The sequence below is a fragment of the Hoplias malabaricus genome, chromosome Y (assembly GCF_029633855.1).
Source record: "Hoplias malabaricus isolate fHopMal1 chromosome Y, fHopMal1.hap1, whole genome shotgun sequence".
In the NCBI taxonomy this organism is placed as follows: Eukaryota; Metazoa; Chordata; class Actinopteri; order Characiformes; family Erythrinidae; genus Hoplias; species Hoplias malabaricus.
In genome coordinates this window covers 80,483,702-80,510,511 of record NC_089820.1, presented here as the reverse complement: position 1 = coordinate 80,510,511, position 26,810 = coordinate 80,483,702, and the positions used below count along the sequence as shown (strand labels likewise).

Here is a 26,810-nt window from a genome sequence, read left to right as displayed (position 1 = left end):
ACAAAAAAAAAAAAACCGTTTTTGAGGCGGTACGCCCCCAGCTGGCCGTGTCTGAAACAGACAGTAGCAACCCTTATGCCTTGCTGTCTCCTGAGTGAATTTCTAAGAAGGCAGTGTTTTGATTGGGAAGTACAGAACCTCCTACAGAACCACATTTCAGAGACGTTTCAAAGGAAGTACAATGTCATAAGATTTCTAGGATAGCATTATGCTAACATTCGCTAGTCAGAATGCTAGCAATGATTGTTTGGAGATAACAAAAGGGAACAATCTGTGATTTTTCTGCCCATTTCCAGTCAAAAATATTATAATAATATAAATCTAATTAAATTTGTGACTTAAACTTAGCTGGTTCAGCCACATTTATACAACAACTGTGTGCTGACTGTGTTAGCACAGTACTGATAGGCAGCAAAGTATACACCTCCACTGCCTTCAAAAATCAGCAAAATGGAGCGAACCTCAGCAGGCTGCATTTAAAGAATGGATTCAGACGTGATTCTGCACCTCCCTCCCTCAGAATGCTGTCTCGGCTGATAGCATTAGGACATCTCAGACAGACATTGAGTTTTATTTTTTATTGTCATCATGTAGCTTTGATAATCACACTCCTTCTTGGACTGTATAATTAATTGACATATGACAACAAATCCAACATAATACCGTTCTTTTTTAAACACAAACTGAATACAGTCATAGCCCCATGACAACATGCAGATAATATGATCACACAGAAGTGGATCAGAGGTCACGTTATGCAACAATACGCAACTCTGCACCAATATGTTCATGTTATAACATGACAGTTTGTATTCTTGCATCACTCAATAAACCCGAAGATTAAGTTTATGTAATTCCATGCAGTTTTGATGTATAAATCTGTAAGTCGTTGGGCAGTTTGACTGCTGTAGACAACATTTTATTAGAAGTGAGATTTGAAATGGACAGCTTTTCTGTTCTTGTATAGGTTCAGGAAAATGTCCCAGATGCTGCAGAAAGGGATTAGACTCAAAACAACTGGATTTTTCTTTTAGGAATCTCTCTTTCATCTTCTTGTGAGCTGATCTAAATCATCTAAAGCCCAAAATGCATTTGAGATGTCACTGCAGAGCTGTAGCGAACCTTATACTGGAGAGAGTGTAATTCTATCCTTGTTGTTTAATGTGTATATATTTTGGGCTTTTCCTTAGTGCCGACTATACTCAGTAGTCTCTGAGTGGGTAGGATGCTCCTCATACTTCCAGAACCAAAAATCACCAGAGATTCACTGTCAAACGGCTGCCTCCTAAGGCACTGACTGATGAGACAGCGCGGGCGGCAAGGTGTTAGGGTTGATACTTTGTGTTTGAGACGTGGCCGGCTGATTATAGGTAGGTGATGCTGCTTAAGGGAGGGGCTTTAAAAACAAAGATCTGATTACAACAGAAGACAACAGAGTCCTGACCTTGACTGAAGAGCTAGACTTCAGGGGGTAATTTTCAGTTACAGGTTGTTGTTTTTTTCTCCAAACAAATCAGATTCAAGGCTCTGCTTATAAATCATCTATAGAACAAGCTTTATTCTTAGAGCTCTATTTAAAACAATCAAACATCAATGATATGCAAGAACAACAGCCTAAAATCAAATAGGCTCTGAATGCCACTTGGAGCTAAGGGCCAGATTATTTTAAACCTTTAGCGTTTGTTAAAATACTGGCAAATGCACTTTCCTTGGTATGTTCAAGAACTGAATCAGGTGCATTCACTAAACACTGTGTTACTACAGACACAGACTATGTTCACATTTGGCTTTTTGAATGCACTGATTCGGAATTAAAATCTTACTGAATCTGCTCTGAAGCTTAGTGTAGCCATGGAAACAAATCCAAATCTGGTTTTAACTAAATACATTACTGGCATCTAATTAGAAAGAGTGTCTGAACCTAAACGTGTCCACAGTCCAATCAGGATGCTACAAATATGATACATATTTTAAGCTGTGATTGCACTGCATCGTTCATGATCAATTTGTCACCACAGTAACGCTCAAGTGACCTAAAGTAAAAGAGAATGTCCTCTCTAGCTTTGGTCAGGGATCATCAGAGTCAGAGAGTCACTGTGGGCCTGAAGACGTTAAAGCTGTTTCAGGGCCAGATGGCTGGGAGGTGACTAGGCGGAGCTCTCATGCGGCTGCTTCACATCTTTGGCTCAGTAGCACCTCCACGACCTTGGGATCAGCCAGAGTGGACAGGTCGCCCAGGTCCTTCTCGTTCCGGGCGATCTGCCGAAGGACACGCCTCATGATTTTACCTGCAGGAGGAGAGTGTTTAGGAATATGGGCTGTGTTCCAATTGAAGAATAGAAAGCCACTTAGCTTGTACACATGCCCTCTGGAGAATTTCCATGGCACATTTCAAAGCTATTCTATATCAGTTCTCATAAAGTGGCCAGTGAGTGGAAGTACAAGGTGGGTGTTTCCCATAAAGTCTATTAGAGTCCTATTTGTTGCATGTCATAATGACGATGTATTAGGAGAACTCAGAGTATCATGTGTCTGGCCTTTTAAGAGAAAGCTGAAGGTCAGACCTGAGCGTGTTTTGGGCAGAGCCGGGGCATTCTGAATGAAGTCTGGTGTGGCTATGGGGCCAATCTTCTCTCTCACTGAAAAACAGAATAACACACATGAATGTAAAGAACACAGTTTTAAACCATACAAGCACAAGCTCTGGTTGACCTCTGACCTTTCCTCTTCAGCTCCTCCATGAGTGTGTGGTTGAGTTCTCTGCAGTCCTTAAGAGTGACGAAGCAATAGAGACACTCCCCCTTTACTGTGTGGGGACGACTGACCACTGCTGCCTCTGCAACTGCTGAGTGTTCAGATAGCGCTGCTTCCACCTCTGCTGTGCTCAACAAGTGACCTGAGGTTTGTTTGGAGTCAGTTGTTTTAATTGATTAATACATTTTTGAATTAGTCATTTACTGTACTGCAGCAATATTTATGGGCGGCACGGTGGCGCAGCAGGGTTAGTGTCGCAGTCACACAGCTCCAGGGGCCTGGAGGTTGCGGGTTCGATTCCTGCTCCGGGTGACTGTCTGTGAGGAGTGTGGTGTGTTTCTCCCTGTGTCTGTGTGGGTTTCCTCCGGGTGACTGTCTGTGAGGAGTGTGGTGTGTTCTCCCTGTGTCTGCGTGGGTTTCCACCGGGTGACTGTCTGTGAGGAGTTGGTGTGTTCTCCCTGTGTCTGCGTGGATTTCCTCCGGGTGCTATGGTTTCCTCCCACAGTCCAAAAACACACATTGGTAGGTGGATTGGTGACTCATAAAGTGTGAGTGAATGTGTGAGTGTCTGTGTTGCCCTGTAAAGGACTGGCGCCCCCTACAGGGTGTATTCCCGCCTTGCGCCCAATGATTCCAGGTAGCCTCTGGACCCACCGTGACCCTGAACTGGATAAGCGCTTACAGCTAATGAATGAATGAATATTTATGAGTGAGATATATAAGAGAAGGCAATAACATTCTCTAAATTAAATACAAGTCAATGGAAAGAGATTTGATTCATGATCAATTTGTAGCATTTCTAACGGTACAATTTTTTTGATAATTTCACACAATATACATATACAGAGCTACTGTTGTGTTCATATGAACAGGAAGTGTTACGCCTGAGTTACAGGTGTTGCCACTAGGGGGAAGCAGCGATGTGAAAATGACCTGATCTTACCAGAGACATTGAGCATGTCGTCTATCCTTCCTGTAATCCAGTAGTAGCCATCCTTATCCCTCCTGCATCCTGAGCAGAACAGAGGGAAGAATTCACACATCAGCACAAAAAGAGCACTGTATAAAAGAGACACAAACACTGACCAACACCATAAGATCACTCTGAATCACACTACACACAGTACGTTACCCTGGGAATATACACAAGGAACTGAGTGGTAATTAAAGTGCATTACAGTGAAAATTCATGGGATTCCTTCTAAATCAGTGCATAATGTAACAAAGCTGATGTGAAATTGTTAACTGTAGAAACACATTAATTCTTTACAGTGGAACCACAACTTGCAATGTTTACCACTAAAATCCCACCATTTTATTTCCTGTCCAGATCCATCATGTTTCCTGAATTCCTCTTTTTTCCGGGACTAGTTTGCCTCATATTAAAAAATGGAAGGCCGAAATTCTTAATAAAACATGGACTGTTTCTCAGTGTGAGTTCTTGTGTGTTCTTAACTTCTTCCCCTGCCTCAGTTATATTTCAGTATTCAAAAACACAAACACGTAAACAAGTTAAAGTTCCCGGATGTTGTTCTCGACACGGCACAAATAACGTGGATGCATCGTTTCGTGTCTCGCCACCGAGAACCAACTGAAAGTCCCATCTTTCCCTGTGGCCTCAGGAATTTGCTCTTATCAAGAACATTCTCCCGTAGATCACAGGTCCATTCCAAATTGAGTTGTTGTTATTGAGAAACACCCATTGTGTCAGGCATCATAACTAGACTCATGACTGTTTTAACGTTAGATCACTCTGCGAGGCGGCTTTTAGAGGCAATAAAATCTTCGTCTGTTTCCTGTCACCAACTCTGTGGACATTTCTGCCCATGTATGGTTTTCTAGAACAGAGCATTGAACCACTCCTAATGATGTAGACAAATGTGTTGAAACATTAGTGGAATTCAGCTGGTTTTAACAAAAACTCTATTCACGTTTTCTGCATTGATAAATAACACTGATTTGTAAAGTATAAATGCTGTGGTAGGGCGGCACGGCGGCGCAGCAGGTAGTGTCACACAGCTCCAGCGACCTGGAGGTTGTGGGTTCGATTCCCACTCCGGGTGACCCTCTGTGAGGAGTTGGTGTGTTCTCCCTGTGTCTGCGTGGGTTTCCTCCGGGTGACTGTCTGTGAGGAGTGTGGTGTGTTCTCCCTGTGTCCGCGTGGGTTTCCTCCGGGTGACTGTCTATGAGGAGTGTGGTGTGTTCTCCCTGTGTCTGTGTGGGTTTACTCCGGGTGACTGTCTGTGAGGAGTGTGGTGTGTTCTCCCTGTGTCTGCGTGGGTTTCCTCCGGGTGCTCCGGTTTCCTCCCACAGTCCAAAAACACACGCTGGTAGGTGGATTGGCGACTCAAAAGTGTCCGTAGGTGTGAGTGTGTGAGTGAATGTGTGTGTTGCCCTGTTAAGGACTGGTGCCCCCCTCCAGGGTGTATTCCCGCCTTGCGCCCAATGATTCCAGGTAGGCTCTGGACCCCACCGCAACCCTGAACTGGATAAGGGTTACAGATAATGAATGAATGAATGAAATGCTGTGGTGTTGGTAAAAGCTTCAAAACTTACCATCCCCTGTCACATAAAACCCTGGGAACTTTTTAAAGTAAGTGTTCTCGAACCGTTCCTGGTTTCCGTAAACTCCTCGCATGATCCCTGGCCAGGGCTTCCGGAAAACCTGGAAATAAATATCCTTCTTAAACCTGAAGGTGAAGTTTTTAAAATTGTATTTGTAATATTTGCAATGTTGGTAATTGTCTGTAAATAAATACAACATTTACACCATGTTCTTCTATCTCTTCTTTGTTTTTCAGTTTCTCCTTATAGTGGTCACCACAGATGTTTACATTGCGCATGTTCAACTGGGCACACTTTTTGCGCTGGATACTCAACACTCCCTTTCATTTCTGATTGGGACCAGCACTACGAGCACCCTACCACACGCACCTCCAGAGGGTGGGGCAAACACACTCAAACTAGTAGGCAACTTCCAATAGCTCGTCCATCTCTACCCGTGTGTTTTTGGAGTACAGCGGTACACACACACAGTATGGCACTGAAGGCAGTGAGCACAGACACACACAGAGCAGTGAGCAGCCATCCCAATACCAGGGAAGAAATTGGGGGTTAATGCCTCGCTCAACTGCACACCGCCCCCTGGATGTTGAGTGAAGAAAAAGGGCTGTTCCTTCACTCCCCCATTTTTCCCCCTGTTTATGGGAATTGGGCTGGCAAAACTTTGGTGTTTCGTTTGAAAGTTTAAAATATTTTTCTTAAGGAGATACATTCCAATGGGAGGCACGGTGGCGCAGCAGGTAGGTGTCGCAGTCACACAGCTCCAGGGACCTGGAGGTTGTGGGTTCTAGTCCCGCTCCGGGTGACTGTCTGTGAGGAGTGTGGTGTGTTCTCCCTGTGTCTGCGTGGGTTTCCTCCGAGTGACTGCCTGTGAGGAGTGTGGTGTGTTCTCCCTGTGTCCGCGTGGGTTTCCTCTGGGTGACTGTCTGTGAGGAGTGTGGTGTGTTCTCCCAGTGTCTGCGTGGGTTTCCTCCGGGTGACTGTCTGTGAAGAGTGTGGTGTGTTCTCCCTGTGTCTGCGTGGGTTTCCTCCGGGTGACTGTCTGTGAGGAGTGTGGTGTGTTCTCGCTGTGTCTGCGTGGGTTTCCTCCGGGTGACTCTGTGTGAGGAGTGTGGTGTGTTCTCCCTGTGTCTGCGTGGGTTTCCTCTGGGTGACTGCCTGTGAGGAGTTTCAATATCACTTTCGATATCATAAAGTGTTAGAAATGTTTGTTTTAAAAAAAATTATTAGAATAAAAATTAAATCACATTATTCACCCCTGTCCCATTTTAACAACAGGCTCCTGTTTTACAGTGATTCAAGGTCAAGGTTTTATTATAAGTGCTGTAGCAAAACTGGTCTCAGATCAGTGTTAAAAAGCTAATTTTCACTAGCATTAAATGTTAAAGCTAAGCTTTTTTTATTAGAAAGGTAGTATAAGCTCTATTCCTCTCACCAGATATCCTTCCGCCTCTCCCTCTAACTCCTCTCCGTGCTCATTCAAGATACACGGCAGCACCCCAAAAAAGGGCAAAGTCTACAGAAAAATACAGAAGACATTACTTTTACAGATTCCATTAAGAGAACTTTGTTATTGTGGATCAAATCAATGTTTGAACAGACTTACTGCAGAGCCAGGCTTTAGGGCTGTGGCAGCGGGCAGAGGTGTCAGGACATGACCACCCTATAGACAAATCACAGGACATTCTATTAGCCATACATATGCCAAAGCTTTATAGACAGGCACCTTGTGTATCCAGTAAATCCATCTACTTTAAGGGGCACCCGTTCTTCCCCCAGCTTTGGACTGTGAAGCAGTGAAATTGGTTTTCTGTATCAGTACCTCTGAGATGATTAGGGTGACCTCTCTACACTAACTGTGAATTAACGTCATTAAATCCTCACGAAAAATGTTCTTATATTTAGTATAAAGCTTTCTCAGGAAGGTGGAAGCTGTTGGCGCAGTAGAGGGGAGACCAACTCCCTATAATACCCTTAATGCCCTTACCCTTAGCTCTATAATGTGCTGAGTGAGTGTGTTACCGTCTCAGTCTGCCAGAAGGTATCAACAACAGGGCACCTCCCATGCCCCACAGCATCATGGTACCACAGCCAGGCCTCTGGGTTTATGGGCTCTCCCACAGTGCCCAGCACACGCAAACTGGACAGGTCAAACCTGAGACACATAGGAATCAGGAGACATTTTAGGATCAGAAAGAATGATACAAATCCATTGAAACAACGTGTAAACAGCCCTCAATATTTCGTTCTCCACTTGTGTTACTTTTTATCTCCAGTAGGTGGCAGTGACGGCGACAATTCCTTTGTTGGAGCTGGAGTGGAGCTTGTGAATGAACCCCATGAACCCTGTCATACCATTCAGTTCAGTGAATTAGACCTACAGCAGAGACAGGACTGTGAAAGCCCTTAACACATTAGCTAACAGAGGGACCTGTTCACGCAGACTCTGTATAAGATCATCGATTTGTGCTGTTTCTGGGGCCTTGCAATAAAACACCTGAATGGAAAGGTTCTTTCAAACTGCCTGACTTGTATGCAATCACTGACTAAATCTAAAGCGCAATCTTGAAACATTCCTGTTCATTTCCACTACACTGAACTGCCTCCTGTTTCAAGGGCATAGATTCAACGGATTCAATGGAATGGCAGCTCTGCATGTGGAGGTCATTTATTTTTCTTCAAAGTCAAATGCAAATTGGTTTCTTGAAAATGCCTCCTCCCTGAAAGCCCTTGACTCCACTGTCTACTGCATCTGTGTCATGAATTTAGTGGCCACAGATGATACATTTTCCTCTGCACATTTTATGTGTATTGTAAGTTCGGGTGACCACACGTTCTCTTTTCTCTGGACTTCTTATTTGGAACATAAAAAATACAGTATTGTTGGAAGCAAAAATGGACATGGAAAAGGATCTGAGCCACTTTGACAATGACCAGTTTGGGAAGGACAGACACAACCCGGTCTCACACCTATTCGTGATATAGTCACATAATCAGGGGACTGTAATTGGTGACATAGTCGCATATTTACGACATTTTATGCGACAATATCACAATCATAAATGAATGGGTAATTACCATAGAAGCCGTCATATCCATGCGCCGTGTTATGCGACAGTAACACGAAAACTCCTCATTATGACGTCATTACCATCCGTTAATACCACTGTCTTATTTTTATTTAGGGAAAATATAACGTTACTAACCCAGTAAACAATTAGCCGTTGATTCAACGTTGAAATAACGTAATGACTGCCGTCTAATCAACGTTCTCTTAAGGTTGAAAATGAAAGTTGAAAAGACGTCTAAACACAAACATTCAAAAGACAATTATTTGACGTATTTTGGACGTCCATTGACGTTATTAATTGGTCCCGAATAAATTACTTGTATAAAACGCGTTTTGGACGTCCACTGACGTTATCGATTGGTCACAACTTAACTAACTTATTAAGATGGATTTTGGACGTCCATTGACGTTTAAAATATTTCCTTGACGGACAGACTACTTTTAGACTTATTTTGAACGTCCAGGGACGTTCCTTGTTTACTGGGAATTCATTACTTGCTAAAATATCGATGCAAATAATGGCTCCTTTTCAGTATTAACCTTTTGAAAATAAGTCAAAATAACGTTAAGTGAAAGAAATGTTCTCGTTAGAGTTAAAGCTAAAGTAGGACCCCAATAATAAACTTTGCTTAGGGGAAATATTATAATAAAATACTTTATGCCTTTGTTGGAATAAGAACCTATGTTATATAATTCGCATTATGCCTTTTTCTATGTTATGAGTAATGACGCCTGTAATGAGGAAGAGATTTCGTGTTACTGTCGCATAGTGTTTCTATGGTAATTACCCATTCACTAATGATCATGATATTGTCGCATAATAATGTCACGAATTGCAGTCTCCTATATATGTGACTATATCACAAATAGGTGTGAGACCGGGTTGACAGACAAGTGCTTCTCCACAATGGCAGGTCTGGTGGGGTTTTCCGAGCATGCAGTGGATAATGCTTACCAAAAATATTCTAAGGAAGGACAACCAGTGAACCACTGTCAGGGTTATACTTTGACAAACACCACCTACATAAACATTGCTGCAGACCTAGTAAAACCCTTCATAGCAACAGTAATCCGTTCAGTTCATGTTTTTTATTTGGAGTTCTCAGTTCAAATGAGGATCTGTAAGATGGGCTGCAAACACACAAAGCAGATCCATGGAGACCCCACCTCGAACTTACAGGACTTTAAGGGTCTGCTGCTAAAGTCTTGGTGGCTGATAAAACATGACATCTTCAGGAGTCTTGTAAAGTCCATACCTTGACCAGCCACCGCTGATTTGGTGTTCCAAGGGGACCTACCCCATTCTAAGCAAGTGGATGGGATGTTATGGCTGATTATTGTATATAACGGATGTCATGTTCTCAAGGCCACGGACAGAAAGGACAATCCACATTGTTACCAGTCTAAATGTGAAAAACCTGGGTCTCCAATGCATGTATAAAACATTTAAAAGCAATACTTTACCTGCAGTTCAAAGCCTCTGTAACCCTAAATGGTAGGGACTGCCTTTTGAATTTGAAATATGTAATGCTTACAGTATTGTAACGCTTCAGCACGGGTGGCAACATGAGACAAATGGCAGTGTGGACAGAAGTGTGAAAGTGTTCCGCTCTAACTCACTTTTGCAAAGGCTCTCTGCCATACTTCATGAGCAGTCTGATAGCGGTAGGTGCTGTGTAGAACTTAGACACTCTGTACTTCTCTATGATCTCCCAAAACCTGCCCACATGAGGGTAGACTGGAATGCCTTCAAACTGCCACATGCATAAACACAAAGCATAGGTATTAATTCAGTTATTGAAAGAAGAGTTGAATAGACACAGAATAGAATAATAAAAAGCTAAGACCTGTTTGGCATCTGAACTTTCGTTTGTTTTAAGAAGCTTACTTCACCATTTAGAATTCAGATAACTTTATGGCTAAATCATTACAAACTTGCCTCAAATCACTGGCCATTTCTGAAAACTCAAATAGACTTGCTCATGTTGTTTGTGAGAAAGTATGACATAATGATATCAATAACAATGAACAGAGCTACATCACAAAGATAGAAACAGAATTAGCAGCAATCTTCTCTACTTTTGTTTATTTGTATTGTGATTGCTAACCGTTAGCACAACAATAATTGCTGTGATATTAGTTAATTTTAATTAGATTTCATAGTTCTGGTTCAAAATGAATAAGACTTAATGCACCTAATATCTAATATAGCCCCCTCAAGAGCGATGTCCTGCCCCTTAATATTCATTCATTCATTCATTCATTCATTCATTATCTGTAACCCTTATCCAGTTCAGGGTCACGATGGGTCCAGAGCCTACCTGGAATCATTGTGGGCAAAGCGGGAATACACCCTGGAGGGGGCGCCAGTCCTTCACAGGGCAACACCCACATTCACACACTCACACCTACGAACACTTTTGAGTCGCCAATCCACCTACCAACGTGTGTTTTTGGACCATGGGAGGAAACCGGAGCACCCGGAGGAAACCCACGCAGACACAGGGAGAACACACCACACTCCTCACAGACAGTCACCCGGAGGAAACCCACGCAGACACAGGGAGAAGACAGCACACTCCTCACAGACAGTCACCCGGAGGAAACCCACGCAGACACAGGGAGAACACACCACACTCCTCACAGACAGTCACCCGGAGGAAACCCACGCAGACACAGGGAGAACACACCACACTCCTCACAGACAGTCACCCGGAGGAAACCCACACGGACACAGGTAGAACACACCACACTCCTCACAGACAGTCACCCGGAGGAAACCCACACAGACACAGGGAGAACACAGCACACTCCTCACAGACAGTCACCCGGAGGAAACCCACGCAGACACAGGGAGAACACACCACACTCCTCACAGACAGTCACCCGGAGGAAACCCACACGGACACAGGTAGAACACACCACACTCCTCACAGACAGTCACCCGGAGCGGGACTCGAACCTACAACCTCCAGGTCCCTGGAGCTGTGTGACTGCGACACTAACCTGCAGCACCACGAAATGAAACCTTACAGACGCTAGACCAGAGTTAAACATTCGAAATCATGGACGTCTGAAAACTGCTGCTTAAACACAAAAGACCGGACAGCATTTACATTTACAGCAACACAGTTCAAAAACGATTGTTATTGTGTGATGTTTATCTTCTAAATCGCTCCAGTAACATGCATTTGGTTGTGTGCCTGGTGTCAGTTTTGTTTGTCGTGTGATCAGACTGTATTCTGTATTTCTGACTGTAGTTTAGCACCGTCTTGTAGGACCAATCAGACGGTGCAGTTAACTTTAAGCAGTAGTACGTTTCACTCAAATCACTGCCCCCTTCAAATATATGACGCCCCACCACTGTATTTGCCCTGGCGCTGGCCCTGGTCTCACCACATGACCCTACATTTGGGGAATATAGTGCATCCTACTGCCTGAATGAATGAATCGTGTTTATTTGCAGTGCAAAACCACACAGAGAATTAAACCAAGCAAAATGTACTCACAAGGACACTGGTGGCCCCGTTGGCTAAAGGGCCGTACGTGATGTAGGAGTGGCCTGTGATCCAGCCGATGTCTGCAGTGCACCAGTACACATCGTCATGGTGATGATCAAAGACATATTTGAATGTGAGGGATGTGTAGAGTAAGTAGCCTGCAACGGTGTGCAACACTCCCTTTGAGCACAAAGAGGACAAGACAGAAATCAGCAACAACAAAACCAGCCAAAATGCTTCGGGAGATACAAGTCATACATGTTTCGGGTTCTGTAGATGGCGGTCTACATTAACAAAGCACTTTACGCTCTTTGGAACATTAGTCGCCATCGATGTAGAGCAGCCACCTGGATGGTGCAATGGCAGCCAATATTCGGTAGAGAGCTACAGTACTAGGCTTGAAAAAAAAAACACCATGGACAGAGCGCCAATCCACTGCAGGGCATTACATGCTCACCCAGCCTCTCACACACTCATGTCTGTGGGCAATTTAGCACAGCCAATTCAGCTTTCAGCAAGTGTTTTGGGGATTGTGGGAGTAGAAACATAGGAACTCCTCATAGACTGTGATCCAAGGTGAGACTTGAACGCAGCGGCACAACCTACTGCTCCAGTGTCCTTCCCAATTAGGATATGGCATTGTAAATTACCATTCTCATTATTATTTGATTAATGGCGCCACCTTTTGGAGAAGTATCAGGCTGCTAAACATGAGTGAGGGAGTGGTTAACGGTCAAGTAAATTCAAGATTTAAGTGTCTTGTGGTCTCTGGTCAAAGGTTAACGGTGTGTTATCTTGCCTTGGGTTTGCCAGTGGAGCCACTAGTGTAGAGAATGAAGAGCGGGTCTTCAGCATCCAGCCATTCAGGAATACACTCGTCTGATGCACTTTCCACAACTTCATCCCACCACACGTCACAGTCGGCATTCCAAGGCGTCTGTAACACGTAAACGTACACAGGTTAGTATTGCGGTTTTATTTGATTTGATTTATGGTTTTTACAACTAGAATTTTTAATTTAAAATTATTACTTAAGCTTTGGTATTTTTATATTATGTTAGATATTAGATTTTGCTCTTGTGACATTTTACAAACAAAAAAGAGGAGATAATCTTAGACCAACCTGTAACTTATTGCAAGTATCATTCCCATTTATCCTGAAAGCATAGTGCTTCACTACCAGACATTTCTGGACTGTTAATGAGCCTCTGAGAGAGAGAGAGAGAGAGAGAGGCAGAGAGAGAGAAAGAGAGAGAGAGAGAGAGAGAGGAAAGAGAGAGGGGAGAGGAGAGAGAGAGAGAGAGAGAGAGGAGAGGAGAGGAGAGAGAGAGAGAGAGAGGAGGAGAGAGAGAGAGAGAGAGAGAGAGAGAGAGAGAGAGAGGAGAGAGAGAGAGAGAGCATTTACTATCAGCTGTTTCCTGATTGCTGTGGCTATATAAAATAGATTTGTGATGTATATTTGACATGCATATTAAACTATTAGAAAGTAAAATAGCTATATTAGCATTATAGACATTGTGACCCCTGTTTCCAATGGCACCCACTGGTCCATTTTCCTACTATTAATGATTTTACATCAACCCACTCACCCTCTCTGCATCTAAATCATGCAAACATTGGACAACCACAGTGTATTATATCACTGCATAGTGGTATATGCAAATTATCATGACTGCCTTCTTTCAGGTCAATTTAATCAGGTCAGCAACAATAAATTAACTAACAACTGTAGGCTTTTTTATTGCGCGTAACTGAAAAGCGAAAGCTCTTATCTCTCTCAGTGTTGACACTTAATGATATGGACGCATCGGGCAAAAGGAGGAAAGCCAACGCCTCTCCTAACAGCACATGCTTTTCTTGTTTGCCATTTTCCACACACGTATGTTCCACTTCACGCATCACCATGGTGACAGTTTCCAAGCTGTGCTGTTGCTAGGCAACCCAGGTGCCTGCATCTGGGAAGCTAAATGGCTGAATGAGTCTGATAAAGCTGTTGATAAGGCCGGCCACTACCACAGTGTAGGGCTAATAGACAAACAAAGGGCAATCTAGAGATTCTTTCAGACTGCACTCTTTGTACAAAAGTTTGTAGACAACTGCTTAACCGGCAAGTCAGGGGAGTATGTCGCTACCTTGCTTTAAAAAGTGAATTGAAGTGAATTCAGGTACAGACTCGAATTCTTCTCAGTGGTACTGGATGGACCTCTGTCATTTTAGCTGATTGGCTTTATACCTCTCTAGCCAGCATTTGAAAAAGTTGGAAACTATACGTGCAGGTGAAGCATTTAAGCACCATCCAATATCTTCGGGATGAGTTGGAATGGCATTTGTGATGCATTCTTTTTTCCTTTGTGGTTGAATAATATCAAATTCTCACAGATTGTTTTTGAGATAATTCAATCTCACTTGTACATTTTCTGTGTTTTTTAAAATAATAGTAAACTATTTGTAATATTCATTCATTGTCTTTAACCCTTATCCAGTTCAGGGTCGCAATGAGTCCGGAGCCTACCTGGAATCAATCCACCTACCAACGTGTGTTTTTTGGACGGTGGGAGGAAACCGGAGCACCCGGAGGAAACACACGCAGACACAGGGAGAACACACCACACTCCTCACAGACAGGCACCCGGAGGAAACCCACGCAGACACAGAGAGAACACACCACACTCCTCACAGACAGTCACCCGGAGGAAACCCACGCAGACACAGAGAGAACACACCACACTCCTCACAGACAGTCACCCGGAGGAAACCCACGCAGACACAGAGAGAACACACCACACTCCTCACAGACAGTCACCCGGAGGAAACCCACGCAGACACAGAGGGAACACACCACACTCCTCACAGACAGTCACCAGGAGGAAACACACGCAGACACAGGGAGAACACACCACACTCTTCACAGACAGTCACCCGGAGGAAACCCAAGCAGACACAGGGAGAACACACCACACTCTTCACAGACAGTCACCCGGAGGAAACCCAAGCAGACACAGGGAGAACACACCACACTCCTCACAGACAGTCACCCGAAGGAAACCCACGCAGACACAGGGAGAACACACCACACTCCTCACAGACAGTCACCCGGAGGAAACCCACGCAGACACAGAGAGAACACACCACACTCCTCACAGACAGTCACCCGGAGGAAACCCACGCAGACACAGGGAGAACACACCACACTCTTCACAAACAGTCACCCGGAGGAAACCCACGCAGACACAGAGAGAACACACCACACTCTTCACAGACAGTCACCCGGAGGAAACCCAAGCAGACACAGGGAGAACACACCACACTCCTCACAGACAGTCACCCGAAGGAAACCCACGCAGACACAGGGAGAACACACCACACTCCTCACAGACAGTCACCCGGAGGAAACCCACGCAGACACAGAGAGAACACACCACACTCCTCACAGACAGTCACCCGGAGGAAACCCACGCAGACACAGAGAGAACACACCACACTCCTCACAGACAGTCACCCGGAGGAAACCCACGCAGACACAGAGAGAACACACCACACTCCTCACAGACAGTCACCCGGAGGAAACCCACGCAGACACAGAGAGAACACACCACACTCCTCACAGACAGTCACCAGGAGGAAACACACGCAGACACAGGGAGAACACACCACACTCTTCACAGACAGTCACCCGGAGGAAACCCAAGCAGACACAGGGAGAACACACCACACTCCTCACAGACAGTCACCCGAAGGAAACCCAAGCAGACACAGGGAGAACACACCACACTCCTCACAGACAGTCACCCGAAGGAAACCCACGCAGACACAGGGAGAACACACCACACTCCTCACAGACAGTCACCCGGAGGAAACCCACGCAGACACAGAGAGAACACACCACACTCCTCACAGACAGTCACCCGGAGGAAACCCACGCAGACACAGGGAGAACACACCACACTCCTCACAGACAGTCACCCGGAGGAAACCCACGCAGACACAGAGAGAACACACCACACTCCTCACAGACAGTCACCCGGAGGAAACCCACGCAGACACAGGGAGAACACACCACACTCCTCACAGACAGTCACCCGGAGGAAACCCACGCAGACACAGGGAGAACACACCACACTCTTCACAGACAGTCACCCGGAGGAAACCCAAGCAGACACAGGGAGAACACACCACACTCCTCACAGACAGTCACCCGGAGGAAACCCACGCAGACACAGGGAGAACACACCACACTCCTCACAGACAGTCACCCGGAGGAAACCCATGCAGACACAGGGAGAACACACCACACTCCTCACAGACAGTCACCCTGAGGAAACCCACGCAGACACAGGGAGAACACACCACACTCCTCACAGACAGTCACCCGGAGGAAACCCACGCAGACACAGGGAGAACACGTTATTTGTATTATATCAGATATAATTAAATTTACATTACATTTAATCAGGTTGAGATTTAATGATTAAATAAACTGTGGTGAGGTGGGAGATTTACACTCCTTAAAGGAGACTTACTTTTCCCGGCAGTACTCCAGTGCCTCATCAGAAATCTGCTTCAGATTGATGAGTTTCTCACCTCTGTAAACGCCGTCTAAAATGAGTGCATATGAATGTATTCTTAGAAAACATCAAGGCTAAAAAATTCTAAAAACCTTTGCACTGTTGTGGGGCAGCTGTGGCCTAAATGTCAGGGAAGTGGGTTGGTTTCCATCCTCGTGTCCTCGTTCCCTGTTGCCCACACTAGTGTGTGTGTGTGTGTGTGTGTGTGTGTGTGTGTGTGTGTGTGTGTGTGTGTGTGTGTGTGTGTGTGTTAGTGTTACCTGCTGTCACCAGGACATTACACTGAGCATCCATGATCCTCTCGGCCAACGACTCTGAAGAGAAACCTGCAAACTGTGAGAACAAACAAGATTTGAAAGAGGATCAAACAAAGTGAAACAGCATTGATACTAAACCAATTGTTAAAACATTCATGCTGTTTTCTCCTGCACATAGTATACTCTCTTTTTATCTTATTAACACACATGTCATACAATTAATTTGTTCACTAGGAGCACTGTTGCTAAGGCCTGGAGCATGACTGCAAAAGTGGGGTCTCAGAAATTTGCAATGCACAGAAAATGACAGCACTGGTTATTAAGGTTATTAAGTCAGAGATCAATTGTGGATCAATCCCTCTCACAGTCAGTCAGCCAAGACATGTTCAGTGTCTGATGTTTGCTTCTTTAGGGTTGTGACTGGGGCTATGAGGCTAATGCAGCTAACCAATCATCCAAACTGAAATACTGCCTCATACCAACTTAAAGTCTTAAGTAATCTCAGAAAAAAAAGTTGCTTGTGTGGTCTCATATTAGCTCCACAGTTCTCATAAAAGTACTAAAAACTAAACATGACTGACCACTCTGGTAGAAAATAACTAGCTTAGACCTTTCATTATCTGTAACCCTTATCCAATTCAGGGTCGTGGTGGGTCCAGAGCCTACCTGGAATCATTGGGCGCAAGGGGGGAACTCACCCTGGAGGGGGCGCCAGCCCTTCACAGGGCAACACACACTCACACATTCACTCACACACTTACGAACAATTTTGAGTCGCCAATCCACCTATCAACGTGTGTTTTTGGACTGTGGGAGGAAACCGGAGCACCCGGAGGAAACCCACGCAGACACAGAGAGAACACACCACACTCCTCACAGACAGTCACCCGGAGGAAACCCACGCAGACACAGAGAGAACACACCACACTCCTCACAGACAGTCACCTGGAGGAAACCCACGCAGACACAGAGAGAACACACCACACTCCTCACAGACAGTCACCTGGAGGAAACCCACGCAGACACAGAGAGAACACACCACACTCCTCACAGACAGTCACCCGGAGAAAACCCACGCAGACACAGGGAGAACACACCACACTCCTCACAGACAGTCACCCGGAGGAAACCCACGCAGACACAGGGAGAACACACCACACTTCTCACAGACAGTCACCCGGAGGAAACCCACACAGACACAGGGAGAACACACCACACTCCTCACAGACAGTCACCCAGAGCAGGAATCGAACCCACAACCTCCAGGTCCCTGGAGCTGTGTGACTGCGACACTACTACTAGACCTGTCACTAGAAAAATGTAATTGCCTTGAACGTTGGTACCTGAGACACAGCCATAGTGCAAACAAACAACCCTTATTGAGCACTCAAAATGGCTTCAATACAGAAAGGAAGCAAGGGAACTGGCAATATTTGGGCTTGGTGTAAGGCAAGGACCAGCAGAGCTCTTATCCACCTCCATACAAGCCTTGCTTACAGTGGATACTGCTCTGCTCTGCTTCACAAATTACAAATCAATATATGTCACCATTTTTTACCACTTCTCTTGCTCAGTGTTTCTAATTGCATCTCAGCGTCGCTGCTGAACACGTCCTCCTCTCAAAATTATGAACTTGCATAAAGTGACTAAGCACAGTTGCTCTATAAAAGGACCAGAAGGATATTGGCAGGCGAGTCCATCTCTTCCGCCAACTACGTGACCTGGAATGCTCCGGTACGTCACACAGTTTTCAAGGGTTACAGCTTAGACTCAAGTTAAGAGTTGTAAATGTTTAAGGTGCAAACCAAAAAACTTATGATTTATTTTTTTAGTTACAAAGAGAAGAACAGTGATCAGGGAGGAATGAAGACTCTCACATTCAGGAAGACTTAGAGCGATAATCTCCAATTCACCTTGAAACTACCTCTGTGGTATTTTTAACTCCAGCAGTAACCTTTAGTTGACCGGAGGGAAGGCATCAACGGCAAAAATAGTCCTGGCAGGAGCAGATAAAGGCCTAATTTCTGCCATATCTCTAATGCCCAGCTGAATACTGAACTATACAGGCTGTGTATTTTTTGCTTTGTATGTATTAAACCAAGCTATTACAAAATACAAGCTCATAATTTGAAACCTGACAACACATTCATTCATTATCTGTAAACGTTTAACCAGTTCAGAGCCTACATGGAATCGTTGGGCGCAAGGCAGGAATACACCCTGGAGGGGGCGCCAGTCCTTCACAGGGCAACACACACATTCACTCACACCTACGGACACTTTTTGAGTCGCCAATCCACCAACAACGTGTGCTTTTGGACTCTGGGAGAAAACCGGAGCACCCGGAGGAAACCCACGCAGACACAGGGAGAACACACCACACTCCTCACAGACAGTCACCCGGAGGAAACCCACACAGACACAGAGAGAACACACCACACTCCTCACAGACAGTCACCCGTAGGAAACCCACACAGACACAGGGAGAACACACCACACTCCTCGCAGACAGTCACCCGGAGGAAACCCACGCAGACACAGAGAGAACACACCACACTCCTCACAGACAGTCACCTGGAGGAAACCCACACAGACACAGAGAGAACACACCACACTCCTCACAGACAGTCACCCGGAGGAAACCCACACAGACACAGGGAGAACACACCACACTCCTCACAGACAGTCACCCGGAGGAAACGCACACAGACACAGAGAGAACACACCACACTCCTCACAGACAGTCACCCGGAGGAAACCCACACAGACACAGGGAGAACACACCACACTCCTCACAGACAGTCACCTGGAGGAAACCCACACAGACACAGAGAGAACACACCACACTCCTCACAGACAGTCACCCGTAGGAAACCCACGCAGACACAGGGAGAACACACCACACTCCTCACAGACAGTCACCCGGAGGAAACCCACACAGACACAGGGAGAACACACCACACTCCTCACAGACAGTCACCTGGAGGAAACCCACACAGACACAGAGAGAACACACCACACTCCTCACAGACAGTCACCCGTAGGAAACCCACACAGACACAGGGAGAACACACCACACTCCTCACAGACAGTCACCCGGAGGAAACCCACGCAGACACAGAGAGAACACACCACACTCCTCACAGACAGTCACCTGGAGGAAACCCACGCAGACACAGGGAGAACACACCACACTCCTCACAGACAGTCACAGACGGAGCGGGAATTGAACACACAACCTCCAGGTCCCTGGAGCTGTGTGACTGCGACACTAACCTGCTGCACCACCGTGCCACCCCCTGACAACACAACAGAAGCCAAAAGTAGTGAATTCCTCACCTGAGGTTAACTGCATGTGTAGTATAACTGTGGTCTGACTGATGGGAGGCACAACTTGAACCACAATCCAGTGAAAGTAAAGGTCCAAAAGTATCAAGGCAGTCTTGTGCAACTGTCTAAGTGTATGCCCTATTGTCTGATAACAAGTTCAATACCTAATAATGCCATAGCTATCTCCGGATGGGACACTAATTAAGCATAATTGGCCTTGATCTGTCTGGGTGGCCAGGATGACTCTCCCTTACCTTATTACCCTGTGTGCATTTATTAGCTAACAGAACTAGCAGTCAGTGTTCTCCTCCAAGCATGCTGTAGTTGCATTAATGGTAGTTTGAAAATGTTTAATGACCTAGTTAGCAGGTAGACTAATAGTGACTAAACTTAAATACATGTAAGTAGGTAAATGCAGCTCGATATATGTGAGCAACACTAAGCTAAATGTTCCATACAGATAAACTGTGTTTCTGCACTAGTGCAAGACTAGTGCTTTTGTTTTTGCCGGTGTTATTGCAGATGTGGCCGAGATCTAGTGCATGCTCACCACAATCGAATGCACAGCTCCTATTCTGGCACAGGCCAGCATTGAGTAAACCAGCTCTGGGATCATAGGCAAATAAATGGCCACTCTGTCTCCTTTCTTCACACCTGGAAAAAGGGATGTTCCAATGTTAATAATGCAGTTAGACTGTAATTAAAATTACAATCTGAGCTATATCTCAATTGTGTTAGCAGCAGTCCGAGAGAGAGAGAGAGAGAGAGAGAGAGAGAGAGAGAGAGAGAGATCAGGAGTCTTACCCAACTGTTTCAGAGCATTGGCACATCTGCACACTTGTTTCAAAAGCTGGCTGTAGGTGATTGTCAGGCGATGACCAGGTGAGTTACCCTCCCTGCACAGAGTTTTATTAGTTCAACCACAAATAATAAAGGCCTAAGCTCTTATGTTGCACAGTAACTCAAAGTTTTAAAGTACATGATTTACATTTAATGGCACTGAATGAACCTTTATTATTCATTCATTCATTCATTCATTCATTATCTGTAACCCTTATCCGGTTCAGGGTCGCGGTGGGTCCAGAGCCTACCTGGAATCATTGGGCGCAAGTCGGGAACACACCCTGGAGGGGGCGCCAGTCCTTCACAGGGCAACACACACTCACACCCATGGACACTTTTGAGTCGCCAATCCACCTACCAACGTGTTTTTGGACTGTGGGAGGAAACTGGAGCACCCAGAGGAAACCCACGCAGACACAGGGAGAACACACCACAGTCCTCACAGACAGTCACCCGAAGTAAACCCACACAGACACAGGGAGAACACACCACACTCCTCACAGACAGTCACCCGGAGGAAACCCACGCAGACACAGGGAGAACACACCACACTCCTCACAGACAGTCACCCGGAGCGGGAATCGAACCCTCAACCTCCTGGCCCCTGGAGCTGTGCGACTGTGACACTACCTGCTGCACCACCATGCTGCCAAACATTTATTATACTATGTTCCATGCTAGGTTTGGGCTATTGTGTTCTGATAGATTTGGTGTGATTTACCATCACTGAACTGTCTTGTTTAAAGGGAGATTCCACCCATTTTTCAGACTCTCTTTTTAATTGAATTGTTCTGTTTTGATGTAATAGTCTCCATTATTATATAATAATAATCATTTAAGCATTAATTATAAATCAGCATCACAAAAACTCAGAGGGTTTGTACGTTTACTGATTGTTCTTGACACTTAATAAAATGGCTATATTTGCCGTGCTGTGCTTGTGTCTTTTCCCACTGCTAAATAAAACCCCTTCTCTTTGCAGGAGAAGACAGCATGTCCTCTGGCACCCCTGTCTGTTTTACATTTGGAAACAAATCAGCAGTGTGTTCGGACAGTGCTATGTGTTTATTGCAAAAGCTAACTCCCAAATGACATTATGGTCAAGAGTCTCCTCAAAGCTGCACTGTTTGCTTTGGCTTGGGAAGCGGTCTGCACATTGGACTGTCACTGGACTCATGATATTGTTTACTATTACAACGGTAAGTACTTGACAGTTATGTGGCAGAAATGCTGTGTCATCTTGGGGCACACCCCCCATACACGTGAATTCTTGGCTTGTGTTCCTCGGCACACAGCACCTGTTTGTCCCAATAACAGCTCTCCGATGACAATGTGTCCTGAGAGAATGACCTTGCGGGTATGATTGTTAGCATGTTGCATCATAACATGCAATAGCTGAGCTGCCAAGCCTAGCATGGCTTTCTTCCTGGAAGCCTCTATATTTACACCCTCCAGTTGCACATGCTTTGTCCACGCAGCCAGAGTGTGAGCAGGGCCTTTTGGAACAATCTTTGCCCATTTTCTTGACAGCAGCACTTTTCCCTTAATGTCTAACCACTGTTTTGCCCGCCCCCAACGTTATTAGCAGTCTGTGCTGCCTGGCATCCGGTAACAGGAGAGGCAGGACTGGACTGGATTGTTGGCCAAGATCACCTCATCCACAGAGTCCAGACTGGATTACTGAAAGGTTGTAGACTGAGTACATGCCCATATTTTCAAGGACATACCTTTAACCACTGATTTTTGTATTGTTACAAAAATACAAAAATACAAACAAATTAAATTCCCTGTAAACAAATTAAATTTCTATATGAATAAGTGTTGATTGCAATAACTTATAAACTTATATTCTACAGATATTATGTAGCTATTAGTACAACTCATTACCCTATTATTATACTGTGATAATACGTATGTTGTGTAGTAGAAATACAATGGAGCCTTCAAGACTAATGGTTTATTTTGAATAAAGCTATCCCAGTAAACAAGGAACGTCCCTGGACGTTCAAAATAGGTCTAAAAGTAGTCTGTCCGTCAAGGACATATTTTAAACGTCAACGAACGTCCAAAATCCATCTTAATAAGTTAGTTAAGTGGTGACCAATCGATAACGTCAGTGGACGTCCAAAATGCGTTTTATACAAGTGATTTATTTCGGGACCAATTAATAACGTCAATGGACGTCCACAATACGTCTAATACTCGTCTTTTCAATGTCTGTGTTTGGACGTCTTTTCAACTTTCATTTTCAACCTTAAGAGAACGTTGATTAGACGGCAGTCATTACGTTATTTCAACGTTGAATGAATGGCTAAATGTTTACTGGGATAACAGTGTTTAAACACATATACTGTGGTACTCCTTGTAGTTCAGTGTTAAGATTGACGAATGTGTGGCCTTCAGAATCTGGACAGAAGGCCTAAAACATGTTAGCTTAACCATAATTAGGAAAAGACAGTGGAATATCAGCAGTTAATGTAAATATAAAATGAACACTTTAGTAGTTTTCAAAATTATCTCTTTGTGCAGCATTGTTGTGCTTACAACAGACCAGAAGACATGTTTACTTGGATTATACAATGTTCCAGCATCAGCCCACTGGCTCCAACTATAAAAGTGGGTTTCGGCTGTTTGTTAGGCAAACACTGATTAATGTTATCGCGTAGTAACTTACTGTTTGCTACAGGATCTGCAGAAAGAGACGTTCTTTTAAGTTCCTAAGTGACATAACCCCACCATAATATCAACAGTCTCATATTAATCCCAGAGTTAAATATACACTTCCAAGGTTGGTTAGATTCCGTTTAACCCCATTCCAGTTAATTCAGCACTGGTAAATTTAATGATTTCCTTCAAGGTGACCCTCTTAATCATGTTTTCTAACTGCAGCAGCATTGCCAACACATTAGTGCACATCTTGTATTCAACAGACCACATCAGCCTTTAAGATTTGTATGAAAACGTTTGGGTACTCCTGTATAAATGACATTTTGTGGAGTGTGAAAATACGTACACGTGCTCTAGAGAAATCATTTCTGCACATTTAATAAATCAATAAGTTTAATTAAAGTATACATTGTGTTTACAGTATAGTAAACAGAGCAAATAAATAAACACTTGTAAATAGTGAATTCAGTCACTTTAAGATGCATCTATTGTGAAAGCAGACGTGATTATTACGTTCATAATACTGTAATATGCATAATCTCCATAGCAAAGCATGACATTAATAAAATTTACTCAAAGTGTCAACTAGAGAGATATAAATCCCCCAAGAACTGGGCTGTAGAGCATTGCAGCTATGCTCTATGGAGTGATGGTGCGCCATTTAGCTGATGTGCATTGATTTAGCTGACGGTCATCAAATCGTCACAGAATTTCCATTTCAATGAGGGACAAATTACTTAATACCCTTGATTTCATAAGAAATGTTGGATATATATTGTATTTACGTTTGTTCTCTGTAAAATTTGCATTGGCTGATGTTCATTTAGAATCTAGAATGTAGTTTGGGAGAAGAGTGGATGGGAAATCTGGTTGGGGGCTTGGGGGTCATACATTTTTGCATACAGTAGTATCTGGGTGTACTGAGTATTGAACCAGGAATTACACAAGATTGTGAAGCAAGTGTGTTCCTCATTCAAGCTCTGATGTAATCAGTGTTACTTCACATGGGGAAAGTGTGAAAGCCAGTTTCCTCACCAGTGGTAGGCCACCTTCTCGCCCAGTTTAAGGTCCAACACGTTGCGGTCCAGTACATTGTAACACATGTTTGTCTTGGCTCCCTCCATGAACTTGATGTACACCCCATCCTTGGTCACATCAAAGTTGTACTGCAGCATTTGACCCGAGGGCGGCTCCTGCCAGTAGAACTCCTCAGCCACGTTCCTCCAGAACTCTGTGGATTAACAGATTTGTGGGAGGACGTAAGATAACACATACATACACATATAATTATGTGCAAATGTTTTACACCCCTTCTATGTGAAAGTCTTGCAGAGTTAACGTCTGCTACATGGAGTTCAAATATGTTTTAGTGTATGACTTCCCTTTCTATGCCGTTACATATTCAGTATTTTTCTTAACAAAATGTCATTTGAACATATGTGCCAAAACTACAATAATCACAGTGGCTCAAACTCTGTGCCATTTCAGCACGTATTTCTTCAGCTGACCTACCTTCAGGTTCCTCAATGGACTGTTTGTACAGTGTAAGGTAGGAGTTGAAGTCAGGCACATGAGCATTGGCCCTCAGATCCTCTGGAGGAAGGAAGATCTTCTCCTCTGGGTCCTGCTGCCCTGGCACAACCATGTTGTTCCAGATCCAATTGAAAATGTGAGTCACCAGTTTTTAAAAGAATGTCCCAAGTTCCTTGTAGCTGGAAGTCAGAGAGGCATTGACAGTAGAGCAGTGTCCTGCACTTCAGCTATGAAGCAGTTTATTGTGTAAGCCCCGCCCTCTAATCCCTATTCCTCCTTATTCCCTCTGTCTGGTCAGCGGCGTCGCAGCCAATCAAAGTGCTCCGTGAGGCACTCCTACTTTCTGATTGGCTGGCCAGCCTCTCTCCTGCTGATCCCATTACAGAGGGCCAGCCCGAACACAGACACTCGGCAGCGGACTGTACACAACCCAGTAAACAAGGAACGTCCCTGGACGTTCAAAATAGGTCTAAAAGTAGTCTGTCCGTCAAGGACATATTTTAAACGTCAATGGACGTCCAAAATCCATCTTAATAAGTTAGTTAAGTGGTGACCAATCGATAACGTCAGTGGACGTCCGAAACGCGTTTTATACAAGTAATTTATTTCGGGACCAATTAATAACGTCAATGGACGTCCACAATACGTCTAATAGTCGTCTTTTCAATGTCTGTGTTTGGACGTCTTTTCAACTTTCATTTTCAACCTTAAGAGAACGTTGATTAGACGGCAGTCATTACGTTATTTCAACGTTGAATCAACGGCTAATTGTTCACTGGGAAAGTACCTCAGAAATATACATACATACAACATATAGAAATAAATGGGAAGTGTCCTTAATACTACGGTCCCAACGCATTGTTAAAGCCTTGTTACTGCTGGTTGCTGGAATTAGAAAAGCAAGACTGATTTGTTATTTGTTATATTCAGTGGTGACACGTCTAGTTGCTTTTCTAATAATCTAGAAAGATTATCTAGAAAATAACTAGAAATGTATGTAATTAAACATTATATTCTATATATATATTCTGATGGGCTGTACGGTGGCGCAGCAGGTAATGTCGCAGTCACACAGTTGGGGACCACAGGGACCTGGAGGTTGTGGGTTCGATTCCCACTCTGGGTGACTGTCTGTGAGGAGTGTGGTGTGTTCTCCCTGTGTCTGCATGGGTTTCCTCTGGGTGCTCCGGTTTCCTCCCACAGTCCGAAAAGACGTTGGTAGGTGGATTAGCGACTCAAAAGTGTCCATATGTGTGAGTGTGTGTGTTGCCCTGTGAAGGACTGGCGCCCCCTCCAGGAGGTATTCCTGCCTTGTGCCCAATGATTCCAGGTAGGCTCTGGACCCACCTCGATCTTGAACTGGATAAGCGGTTACAGATAATGAATTAATTATACACTGATTATATAGTTCCACAAAATACTGGAAGTAATATGTAAAGTTCAGCTAATAAATAGAAGTAATGTAGAATTTGCTGCAGGAAAAATGCTATTTGACTGCTCCAAACTTTTGCATACTATAACACAGTAATCAGAATCAGGAGCACTGTCGTTCATTCACTCATTCATTCATTCATCTTCCGTAAAAACGTCACATCCTGATCAGGATACCTGATAACACCTGGTGGAAACCCACGCAGACACGGGGTGAACACACCAAACTCCTCACAGATCCAGGGCACTGAACTGTGTAGCATATACAATATAGTAATGTATAACTATTGTTTGCAAA

At 44.4% G+C, this 26,810-nt stretch overlaps 2 protein-coding genes across 2 annotated transcripts in view; one reads left to right on the top strand and one right to left on the bottom strand.

Moving 5' to 3' along the window:
* LOC136678558 (microtubule cross-linking factor 1-like) overlaps positions 1-1,006 on the top strand; it is an 86,521-nt gene extending 85,515 nt beyond the window's left edge. Inside the window, exon 16 of the mRNA XM_066656602.1 lies at positions 968-1,006. Within this exon, the coding sequence (XP_066512699.1) occupies positions 968-1,006 (39 nt within the window). The remainder of the gene's footprint in view (positions 1-967) is intronic.
* LOC136678163 (acetyl-coenzyme A synthetase, cytoplasmic-like) lies at positions 1-25,265 on the bottom strand. The gene is made up of 18 exons (XM_066656080.1): positions 25,061-25,265; positions 24,584-24,779; positions 20,843-20,934; positions 20,589-20,692; positions 16,712-16,784; positions 16,407-16,482; positions 13,010-13,094; positions 12,686-12,823; positions 11,896-12,066; positions 10,007-10,140; positions 7,339-7,471; positions 6,923-6,979; positions 6,752-6,832; positions 5,311-5,419; positions 3,698-3,766; positions 2,720-2,896; positions 2,565-2,639; positions 1-2,288 (listed from the first exon to the last, which is right to left on the bottom strand). The coding sequence occupies exons 1-18, from the start codon at positions 25,191-25,193 to the stop codon at positions 2,161-2,163; spliced, it is 2,031 nt and encodes a 676-aa protein (XP_066512177.1). The 5' UTR covers positions 25,194-25,265; the 3' UTR covers positions 1-2,160.
* Between the last annotated feature and the right edge of the window lie 1,545 nt (positions 25,266-26,810).